Raw genomic sequence first — 11713 nt, 5'->3', positions numbered from 1 at the left:
TTTATAATTTTTCTTTATGTAAATAGGTGTTGGATTTTGCCAAAGCCTTTCATTCATCTGTTGAAGCAATCGTGTGTCCTGTTTTAAAAATCTAAACCTGATGCTACAATCATGGGCATCATGGGCTTGGCTGAGATGCAGTTCTTAAAGGTGATGTTTCCACCGGCATGCGGTGAAAAATATTAATTTCCAGGAGATGCAGGAGTTGCTTTGAGATTACCTATTCATTTATGACACAGGTCTGATTAACCCCACCTCAGGTAGAAAACTGGAAGGCTGATGCTTACGGTCTGGCTGAATGAATAATTTCTCACCAGGTTAGGTTTTCCCATTGTTTCGTGGAAACAGTGCTCTCCACACTGGTGGCCTGCTTGGACCTCTCTCCATCCTCCCATGTTACCTCCCTACTGGCATGTGGGAGCCTTCCAAGGGAAGGATCTCTACTTTAGTCACTGCATTTTGGCCTAGGATCCGACTTGGACTACCTTTGCTGCCGTTGATTTGGGGAGTACATTTTTTTATTTGAGACCTACTTCAAAAGCACACAATAGTCTCAGGTGACTGACTCCAGGACATGGAAAATTCTAACATACTGTGTTGTATAGACAGGTATGTCAGTTATGTATTTTGTGCCCACAAGAGCAGAAACTACACTTGGCTTCCAATTATGTTTTTCTCAGCTAGTCGGTGGGGACTGTGGGTAAGGAACTGGCTGAGATCCCAAGCACCTTGTTCCTCATGTTTGGGATTTCCAGGTTCTGTAGGTTCTGTATAGTCCAGGCCTCAGTAACAAATTCAAATAATCACAGGGTGGGTTTGCAGAACGTGCACCTTTCTGCCTGCAGATCCAAAACAGGGTGTATAGTCCTAGAAACGAGCAGAAACTATGAGGTTAGGGAAGCACATACTGGGTACCTCCTGTTGAACTCTGGCTGAGGCCAAATGGAGATGTGGCCAAGGCTTTACCCAGCCTCAGGGGTCAAGGGTCTTGGGCTGGACAACCCCTACCACCCTTGCACGAACTCAGCTGAGACAGTGGTACTGAAATAGTAATTTTATTTCTTGAAGTTCATGGCACTAAATAGGCTCCAGAGTAGGGAGAGTCCTTCTTGCCTAAGAGGGCATAGGGCCTTCCTTGGTGGGCATCTCTGGGTCTTTCTCCTGAATGACTCCTAGGAGCTTGGGATTGGCCTGTGGGAGGTCAGGGTCTGAGAAGCGAAGTCTCTGTGCACCCCTGTGCCCACAGCCTTACTGGGATGTGCCCCTTCCCACCCCACTACTGCCAGCCTCTGTACTTCTGTCTTGGTTATGCCCTATGAGAACACCCTTCCCCAAAGAGCATCTTTGAGGACTCTGTGATTCCCCTTCCTTGCCTTCCTCTACCCAGCTCCTTTTATGCTCCTTGCCACCCAATTCCAGGTCTCACAGGTTCTCCTGGGCCAGCCCCTTCCTCTTGTTTGCTTTGGGCTTGAACAGGGATCTGCATGCCAAGCTTTTCCAGCTCCTCTTTAAGCCTGGACAGAAAGGGGTGGGGTCAGTACGGGGAGGGGGAGGAGAAGGGACAAGAGGGTGTAAAGAAATGAGGAGATGAGCTGAAAGGGGAGCAGAGGTGCCCTCACAGCCACCTTCCTCTTGGGGACTGGGGGCAGGGCCTCCATGCCCACCTCTGCCTCTTCTGCTGCAGTTGTTGGCACTTCTGCTGCAGCTGCTCATGGTGATGTGTAGCAGCATCCAGGAGTCCCTGGGCCTTCCTGTTCTCCTCTTCAAACAGATGCCTGAGGGTGGGGCCATCAGCACTGGAAACTCCGTCCCTCCACCCCATTCCCTGTCCCTGTCCTCTTTGGTCTTACACTGCAGCTGCAGCCTCCTGGCTGCGGAGAAAGAGCCCCTCAGCAATGGTTGAGCAGCCGTCAGCCCCAAACTGGGAACACAGACGATGCTTCACATCTTCCAGCTTTGCCTCCACAAGCTTCTCTGCAGCAAGATGGGGACAATGGGCAGGGTACAGCAGGGCAGTGCAGGGCAAATCAGGGCTTCCCCCTTCTCGCTCTCACCTTCCTTGAGCAGGTGCTCCTTGCTGCTGTCCAGGGTGTCAATCTCCCGGGCCATCTGCTCTGGCCCCTGAGTAGGTAGAGAGGAGGCCTGTCCATGTGTTCCAGCCTCTTCCCATGCCCTTCAGAGAAGTCTATCTGGATCTGGTCTCTATTCAACCTGCCTCACTTCCTACTATTCTGGGCCTCTGGGCACACAAGGCATGTTCCAGCTTCAGGGCCTTTGTACTGGCTACTGTCTGCACCTGGAACTGTCTCACCTGATACCTGTGATGCTGCACTTGAGGCTCATGAGGTGGTTAATGTTCAGGAACTTTGCCAGTTTTGAGATCAGGTCTGAGGCAACTATTTCTTACAGGATATCCCGAAAATATTACAAATCACAACTGTTCCCTGGAGAATCAGTTACCAGCCTGGCACTGCAGCTCCACTTGCCTTTGTGTGGCCTCCTCACTGAGCCCCTCCATCTTAACACTTATTCTCTCTGGACTCCCAGGTGGTCAGGATGGTCTGCCTGGATCCCCGCTTGTGTGCCCTGTGTCAGTCATGGCTGCAGACACACCTCCTATCCGCTCTATGGATTACCTCTCCTTGGTTCATCAGGGTTCCTCCTGGCCCCTGAAGGGATGAATGGGCAGGCCCGGTGAAGAGAAGGACATTGGGTGGCAGTGAGGATGGTGACGAGGGATTGAGTTAAGGGCCATTTGGACATATGACCACCCATGGTAGCTCAGGAGCTGGGGGTGGCAGATGAGAGAAAGGAGGCCTGCAGCATGATCATGAGTTTTGGGCCTGGGACTGCCAGGGAAGATGTGAAAGGTGGGAGGAATGGCTTTGGGTGACTCACATGGAACTTCCAGAGGTCCTTGTGCTGGCCCATCAGATCCTCTAGCTGTTCCTCAAAATCCAACCTGCAGACCAACCACACAAGATGAGGAGCCATGTGCTGAGACATTCCTCCCCACCTTGGCCCAAGCCAGGGGTCTTCATGCATAGACCATATAAAAGTTGCCCACATCCTCTGCTCTGTGGGAAGCACCTTCACCACCTTGAGGCTCCAGGCCTCACCTCAGCCAGCTCTTCTAAGCCCCATCCCTAATATTACCCACCACCACCCTGTCTGGCCTTGGGGACTTTACCTCAGTTGCCTCTGTTTATTCTTCTCTTCCTCAATCTGGGAGTTCAGGGCAGAAATTCGCTCCTTGCACTCCTGCAGCATGGTATGCTTCCTGGGAAGAGGCAAGGCAGCTCTCACAGTCTCTGAATGTCTCCCCAGGAGAGGGCTGGGGTGGGGCTTCTGCTTCCTCTTGGGGTCTGTTCTTGCTTTCTAGGTTGAGGTCCTTCTTTGATCACTTTATGGGGGGGCATGGGCACGTGTCCCCTGGAAATACTGTTGTGAAATCAGGGAGATCAACATGGACACAGGTGCACAAGCACAGAGATACTAATCTCCTCCAAATTTCCCACACCATTCCAATGTTGGTATACGAGGGCTTGGGGACTCTGGGTCACGAAATGAGCTAAATCAAGGGTATGTGGAGATATGGATTAACGAATACTGAAGTGGATGGAGAGACACTGGGTGGCTAGATGCCTAAATGAGGGGACACATGAGTGCACAGAGAACCAAGGAGCCTATTTTAGAAAGAGTACCAAGCATAGAATAAAACCACAGAAAGAATTTGGTAGTTCTAGCAAATGAATGATTATCTGAGTGAGTCAGAGTACCCTTACTGTGTGCTGTTGGGACTGAGGTGAGAAGACATGCATCTAGCTTCTCTTTTTTACAGAGGAAGAAAATGCAACCGTGGGTCCAAAGCTGGTTTTCCTGCTGTCTTTTCCACCCAGATCAAGGGGGTGGGCAGAACAAGGCCCAGGTGGAAGCTCTTACCTCTGTGCCTCACTCTCCTTCTCCTGGCAGTGCAGCCTGAGGATTCTTAGGGTCTCTGCAGGGAGAGGGGCCAAGGGCCACGTGAAAATCCTTCAAGACATCAGGATTGGATGTAGGAAATAGGGTCAGATCATGTGTGGGCTTGTGGACACCTGATGGGACTTTGTCATTTACTCCAAGTCTAGTGGAGGGATGCCTCGGTGGCTCAGTGGTTGAACATCTGTCTTTGGCTCAGGGCATGATCCCAGGGTTCCAGGATCAAGTCCTGCATCTGGCTCCCCGCAGGGAGCCTGCTTCTCCCTCTGCCTAGGTCTCTGCCTCTCTGTGTGTCTGTCATAAATTTAAAAGTCTGGTAGAAGCCACAGGAGGAATACAAGCTAATTCAGGTTTCAAAGGGCTTCAGCTACTATGGAGAGACTGGCTTCTGCAGGGGGATGGAGTCGCTGCAATTACCTTGCTTTTTGTTCAAGATCTCTTTCAGGCGTACTTTCTCTCCACTCACTGGAAAACACAGTAACACATTCAGGCATCGGAGACCTCCCACTGCACCCTCAGGGAGTGCACCTGCCCCTGGTTGCACAGGCACTTTGGGACAGCTCTACTCCAACCCCAAAACTGGACCCTTGGGAGTTGAGCCCACACTCCCTGTAAGCAGTCAAGGGCCCTAGGGTTGGTGACGGCTGACTGAGGAAACTGTGGAGGCCAGTGTGTTCACACGGAGGGGAGAGATGAACCGGGAATATGCGCTAAGAAGAAACACATTAAGTTCTAAGGGGAATGTGATCCGGTGGGGACAGGATGCTATCCTTAAATGGGATGGCTGGGGGAGTTCTACTGGAGATGGGGACATTCAAGGTAAGGGCTTAGGATGACGGGTGGCAAGAAGGACCTGTACTATCTGGGGCTGAACCGCCTCACAGGCCCTGAGGTGGAAGGATGCTTGGAGGGTACTCTGGGAATACTCCTATCCACCCTACTAGTAGGAGACTGGTAGGACCTGATGCTGCAGAGGGGGCGGGAGCCCTTGGCCACAGCAAGGATGCTACATGTCCAGAGTGTTGAGTTCAGGAAGGCTTGACACCAGAGACCTCTGGGTAACCCCTGGTATGCTTACGTGAGTCCATTTCCTTCTGCAGGGCCTCCCAAACAGTTCGGGCCTCTCCCAGCTCCTCACTGGCTTTCTTTTTTGCTGTGCCAAAAAGCAGAACTATGTATAAGTGCAGCCTCCAACTGCACGATTCCCTGCAAACAGTGACATTTCACATTTCTCTTCAAGGAAATCTGGGTGGGGGGGCAGATTTTAAGGCAAGAAATGAGGCTTCCAGAGCCCATGCCTTTTTTGGGGGGGCTCAGGTGACAGCAGTGCCAGGTTAATGGACAATATGACTATAGCAGTTGCATTTAGATGGACCCATCCTTGGTTTAATGATCTGCTATGAAATACTTAAGTCACTTTTCAACAAGGAACCTGCAAATCATGTAGCTAGTCCCTGAGCTCACCTTGCTGAACCTCGTTAATCCGATTGATCAGGACTTCAACCCTGGGCTCTAGGCTTCCCGCTGCAGGAAGGAAAGGAAGCTGAGTGATGACAGGAAGGGGAAGTTGGGAGCCCTACAGGAACTTATTCTGGGCAGGGGAGGCAATGAAAAAATAGAGATACTGAGTCAGGTTGTAGAAATTGTAGCCAAGAAAAATAGACAGGCAAGGAATTAAAGAGTGAACGAGTAGGGCATGCTCTTTAGCCATGGGAAGACCTCTTAAAGGTCCCCAATCACGGGAAGCGAAGTTTCCAGGTGGGGGTGGGACACCACCATGAGGTGGGAACATGGCTAGAACGAGCCTGGTAAGCTCTTGGCTGCAGAGAGCAGTATAGCTAAGGTGGAGGTTTACACTGAAACCCTGGATTTAACTAAATGCAGTGGGGGCCAAATGGGTGTCTAGCAAGAGGGTTTGGGGAACATTTTTTGCCTTCTATCCCCTCAGACTGTAATTTTGAATCATGGGGCTGTATCTTTACTTCAAAGAATTAATTTTTAAAAGTAAGAGAGAACAAATGAGTTAATTTCCCAAGGTTGTAAATTGTGGGGTCTGGAACTGAATCCATTTCTGCCTTATCCCAAAGCTCAGGCTGTGCTTCAGTTACAGGAGACATGTGACCTTTCTGCAACTTCTTCACCATTTCCAGCAAGTCTTCAATTTTCTGTGAGGACTTGGCCTGCCCTGTGGAGGCAAAACCAAACGCTTTAAAATCCCGAGTAAGGGTCCAACAACTTTGGTGTGGGACTGAAGGAGCTCAGGTCCCCAGCCACAATGGCAGCCCCTGCCTCTTGTCCTGAGGTAGACACTGAATATGAGATGAGTCAGACTGTTTCACTGTCAACCTTCTGCAATTGTGAAATCATACCACAGATTCCCCCTTAATAAAACTCAGGCCAAGGGGAGGGGTGAACTTTCACAGCCTGTAATATTCAAGATTGGCTCAAAGCTCATGATGTAATAATGAAAGAAAAAAAAGGAGGGGTATATATAAAAAGGCGTATATATAGAAACAAAGATTCAGATGCAATGAAACGTCGGGACACCTGCACCCCGATGTTTCTATCAGCAATGGCCACAATAGCCAAACTGTGGAAGGAGCCTCGGTGTCCATCGAAAGATGAATGGATAAAGAAGATGTGGTTTATGTATACAATGGAATATTACTCAGCAATTAGAAACGACAAATACCCACCATTTGCTTCAACGTGGATGGAACTGGAGGGTATTATGCTGAGTGAAATAAGTCAATCGGAGAAGGACAAACAGTGTATGTTCTCATTCATTTGGGGAATATGAATAATAGTGAAAGGGAATATAAATGAAGGGAAAAGAAATGTTGGGAAATATCAGGAAGGGAGACAGAACATAAAGACTCCTAACTCGGGGAAACGAACTAGGGGTGGTGGAAGGGGAGGAGGGCGGGTGTTGGAGGGGAATGGGTGACGGGCACTGAGGTGGACACTTGACGGGATGAGCACTGGGTGTTTTTCTGTATGTTGGTAAATTAAACACCAATAAAAAAAAATAAATAAATAAATAAAAATATATATATATATAGAAACAGGGATCAAAAATCACTCTAACTGCAGATGGCTAATTAACTAGAGAGTTCTAAAGAGTCTTGAGAACAGAAAATTCAAGGCATCTTAAAAAATAGAAGAAAATTTAAGACATCTCATTTAAACATAAAAAATACATAAATAAAAAATACAAAAAGCTATTCTATATACAATCACTTATTATGAAGCCTCTTAGTAAAATATTTCATATTAACCTGTTTATAACCAATATAGGCACTTATTCTTTTTTATATTTTATTTATTTATTCATGAGAGACACACACACACACACACAGAGGCAGAGACACAAGCAGAGGGAGAAGCAGGCCCCACGCAGGGAGCCCGATGTGGGATTCGATCCTGGGTCTCCAGGATCACACCTGGGGCTGAAGGCGACGCCAAACCGCTGAGCCACTGGGGCTGCCTCTTATTCTTAATATCTTAATGAACTGGTAGATCTAGGCAATTACTATTAATGGCGTTAACATCACAATAAAGATAACTGGATACTATGAGCCACTTGATGTAAAAATATACTATTTTTGCCAAAAAAAAAAAAGTCAGACTAATATCTTTTAATCCACTAGTCTAAATACTAATTCAAAGGAAATACAGGCAACAGGACACATGGGGATGCAATCAGCAACATCCAGATTGGCAACTTTACAGGAAAACCAACTCAGTTCTTTCAACAGATTTTGAGGGATAAGGAAGAAAGAAAGTCTTGCAGACTAAAAGGGATTAAAGGAACATAAATTAATCTGAAAATGGACATTATTTAGATCTTGATTCAAACCTGTGCACTTTAAAAAATATTGATGACACAATCAGGGAAATTAGAAAACTGACTGGATATTTGATATTTGAAACTAAGGAATTACTGTAGTTGTTATTCAGACATGAGAATACTATTGTGGTTATATTTTGGATAACTGTTAGAGATATGTACGGAAATATTTATAGATGACATGCTATCATGCCTGTCATCCTCCAATGAAATAGTGGAGTGAGTGGGTGAGGATAAAGGAGAAACAAGGTTTGCTAAAAGCTAGTAACTACTGAAGTGGAAAGATGGGGTCATGGGGTAATTATACTTTATTCTTACCTTTTGAATATGCTTAAATTTTTCCATGATATGTTTTTTTTTTTCATGATATGTTTTTAAAGAGCAACTAGTCAATATAAAGAAGGTAAACAATCATTTCTCTATAAGAATGGAGAAAAGGAGAGGACAGTCAAGCAAAAATGATATAAATGGTCACTAAATATTTTAAAAGAGGTAACTATCATAATTAATGAATTGAAAATAACATATTATACCTATCTGATTGGTAAAGATTAATAAATCTGACAATGGCCAGTGAGATGATGTGGGAAAACTCATACATACTGGTAAGACTGTGGAAACTGAAGGGGCCATAATTCTGTTATCTAGGGATTTATGTAGGAGATATAGTCAGTTAAGGATGCACAAGGCCTGTAAAGACACTGAAGCAATACCTGTTACATCAAAAGTGAGAAACAACTTGAATGCCCGGCAGTCAAGAACTTATGCCTTATCCCCACAAGATGCCGTACAGCCACTGAACAGGTAGATTTGCGTGTACTAACAGGGAAAGAGACCCTAGTGGAAAAAATGGTGTGGAGCGAACCCCATAGGGCCAGAGTGAAACACCGTCAGTCAGTCTACAGATTCGTGCCCACCATGTTTAGGTAACGTCTGGCCAGAATAACAGAAGAAACTTCAACAGTCATTGCCTCTGGAGGCTGGGACTGGAGGACAAGAGGGTGTTTCCTTTCATCAGACACAAGGTTGAATTTTTTTGAAGTTAACAAATTTGGGGGACTCCAAAACGGTTTTTACAGTTAGTCTGGGCAACCATTTTCGCAGGGACTATCAGTGGACCAGGCAGTGAGCTGCAGGGGTTTTTCCTCTACTGCATGGCCAGCGCCCTCACAAGGGAAGGCAGACTGCTGTGCCCTCACGGGGTCGTCATACCTTGTTGTGCGACGCTTGTTAGCCTGTGAACAAAGCATCCAGGGCAAAAGGTAGCCTGTGCAGTGTGACCCCCAGGTTTTACTTTTATCTCAAAATAATGTCAAACCGACTAAGAAGCGGTGGAAGGCGGACATGTGGCTCCCATTCCCCGCGCTGACGTCGAGGCCACAGGGGAGCCGCAGCCAAGGCGGGCAGAGGCGCGAAGACGCCACACACCTGCCCCACCTCAGGGATGCTCCCCGCGGCCCCCGGAGGCGCCCCCCGTCCGCGCCCGAGGGCAGCCCCGCCCCACACCCTGAAGGTTCCACTAGGGCCGCCAGGCTGAGCCCCCCTGTGTGGGCCGGTCCTGGCCGGGTGGGGTGGGGGCGGGGGTGCCGTCTCCGGGTGTCACCCCGCTCCCTCCACGGCCCCTCGCTCCGGGTGGGGGCGGGGCTGGGGGGCGGGGCCGCCGCTTCCGGTGCCCCTCCCCCTCCTCTCCGGTGCCCCTCGCCCCCCGCCCCCCGAGCTGTGAGCCGCGAGGGCGCCCGCGGGGCTGGTGCGGCGGCCGGCACCGGGAGCAGAGCCGCGCTGCCCCCGCGTTCCCGGCTGCTCGACGCCCGCGAGGAGAGCGGAGCGACTGCGGTCTCCTGAGGCGCCGGCCGCCGGGGGAACGGCTGTGGACGCCCGACCTTCCTTCAGCAGCGCCCCCGCCTACCCGCCCCTCCCGGTGGCCGGGCCCCCACATTACCTCCAGCCTTCTCGGCCCGCTCCATGGCTCCCGCCCGCTCAACGCCCGAAGGCCCCGGCCGCCCCGCCATGGCCTCAGCTCCCCGGCGCCCGGCGTGTGGCGCCTCGGCAGGGATTGGCTGAAACCCGCGCCGGGGGTGGGGCTTCCCGCGGCACGCCTGCGCACTGAGCTTCGGAGCGCGGCGGGCCGGGTCCCAACGGCTGCGGACGGGCGCTGGTGCGCATGCGTGCAGCCTCGCGGTGGTCCAGGCCGCTGATTGGCCAGCGGGGCTCCGTGACCGTGACCGCGAGGGCGGCGCTCTTGGGGACCCGCTGTGGGGCCAGCTCCGCGCTCCCGGGGCTGGTGCCCGGGTCGTGACCCCGACGGGGCCGCCGGGAGCGGTTGCGGCTGCGGTTTGCCCGGAGCCCCAAGCGCGCGGCGGGCGGTCTTGGAGCGCAGGGCGCGCGGCCAGCCCGGACGAAGCCCGTTAGGTCGGAGGCCCGTTGGGACTGTTGGTGCGTCCGTGTGACGAAGGATGAAGCGGGGAGCCCGCAAGTCTAACACGGGGGCCTCCTCCCTCAGATTCGGGGGCACCCAGGGCACCGGCGGCGTGGGCGGAGCGGCGGCCCCAGGCCACCCGGCCCGCGCGGCTCCTAGTGCAAACGGACACTTTCCTTTTACTGCAGCTGTGCCAGCCAAGCCCAGCTGCCGCTCAGTTTTCAGAGGCTGTTTTCTGTTTGCTCTTCCTTAAAATGAATCAGGCCTGTTAACCTTAACAAAACCTGCCATTTATTTTATCAGCAAAAGACGGGTTTATCTGGAACAGTAGAGATTGACCACCAGGACAGGCCAACCCCTGCCAAACCGCGGGGGTCCTGAGAACCGGCGAGACGAGGTGCGCTTGGAGGCCTGCTGCGCTGCGGGCTCCTGCGAGACCGTGAAGGGCGTCCCCTGCGAGGCTCCCCCCTGCCTGCTGCCAGGGCACAGGGCTGGCTCCTTCCCAGCCTTGGGCCTTCACTTGAGCCTGGCTTCCTGGTCTGTTCTAGCCGCTCAAACAATGCTGATGCCAAGATGGGTCGCACTCCTGTGGCGTTGCTCTGCATCCTCATGGACGGGGCCACCGCGGAGGTGCCGCTAGTCCTGGGCTTCTGGGGGCCTGGAGCTGCGGGAGGAGGAGGTGAGTAGCCTGGAGCAGCAGCTTCCTGAGTGCGGTGCACAGGAAGAAGGGGTGGTCCTCGGCGAGCGGCAGAGGAAAGGCCTGATGTGAAAACGTGTGTTTTTAGCTATTTTTTGTGTGTGGCATAAGAGTTTGTGTATTGCATAACATACTGTCTTGGGTTGCTTGTGGCTCATTTTCCCAGCAGTATTTATTGAGGAGGCGTCCTGTGCGGGGTGCGCTTGGCTCCCTTGTAGAGCAATGGAACGTGGACCCTTGTGTTTATTTCATTCTGCTGTGATGATCCTCGTGCCTGTTTTAATCTCAGCACTTTCAAGCCTTTTGTTTACTGTACCTTTGTATAAAGGCTTATTCTTTCTCAAGATGGGTTTGGCTATGCAGGATCTCTTGTGATTTTTTTTTAAGATTTTATTTATTTATTCATGACAGACACACAGAGAGAGGCAGAGACACAGGCAGAGGGAGAAGCAGGCTCCATGCACCGGGAGCCCGACGTGGGATTCGATCCCGGGTCTCCAGGATCACGCCCTGGGCCAAAGGCAGGCGCCAAACCGCTGCGCCACCCAGGGATCCCCCCTCCTTTGTTGTTTCATACATATTCAGGATTGTTTTTGTTTTGTGAAAAATGCCTTTGGAATTTTCATCATAATTACACTGAATCTGTGGATCGCTTTGGTTTGAATGCACAATTTACAATATTTTACAATCTGTGAGTACAAAACATCTTTCCATTTATTGGTCTCTTCATCATTTTTTAAATCTACATCCTATAGTTTTGATATTATATAAT

General features: G+C 50.6%; 1 protein-coding gene across 1 annotated transcript; it reads right to left on the bottom strand.

Annotated features, from left to right (window-relative positions):
* Window positions 1-1113: 1113 nt before the first annotated feature.
* Window positions 1114-9837, bottom strand: SYCE1 (synaptonemal complex central element protein 1). Its single transcript, XM_041744366.1, has 13 exons — window positions 9768-9837; window positions 6101-6163; window positions 5443-5502; window positions 5057-5131; window positions 4396-4443; window positions 3943-3997; window positions 3191-3280; window positions 2899-2962; window positions 2055-2121; window positions 1851-1974; window positions 1665-1775; window positions 1427-1514; window positions 1114-1191 (listed from the first exon to the last, which is right to left on the bottom strand). The coding sequence occupies exons 1-13, from the start codon at window positions 9835-9837 to the stop codon at window positions 1114-1116; spliced, it is 993 nt and encodes a 330-aa protein (XP_041600300.1).
* Between the last annotated feature and the right edge of the window lie 1876 nt (window positions 9838-11713).

The sequence above is a fragment of the Vulpes lagopus genome, chromosome 2 (genome assembly GCF_018345385.1).
Source record: "Vulpes lagopus strain Blue_001 chromosome 2, ASM1834538v1, whole genome shotgun sequence".
NCBI lineage: Eukaryota > Metazoa > Chordata > Mammalia > Carnivora > Canidae > Vulpes > Vulpes lagopus.
The sequence above is the reverse complement of the archived record's forward strand: the minus strand, read 5'-3'. Positions and strand labels throughout refer to the sequence as shown.

What these genes read in the sequence shown, in the direction of transcription:
- SYCE1 (XM_041744366.1), bottom strand. Translation starts at nt 9,837, where the DNA reads ATGGCGGGGCGGCCGGGGCCTTCGGGCGTTGAGCGGGCGGGAGCCATG. An exon ending in AGGACCTCTGGAAGTTCCAT is followed by an intron (nt 2,122 to 2,898) that starts GTGAGTCACCCA and finishes CTACCTACTCAG; the next exon opens with GGGCCAGAGCAGATGGCCCG. An exon ending in CTGCAGCAGAAGAGGCAGAG is followed by an intron (nt 1,515 to 1,664) that starts GTGGGCATGGAG and finishes CTTTCTGTCCAG; the next exon opens with GCTTAAAGAGGAGCTGGAAA.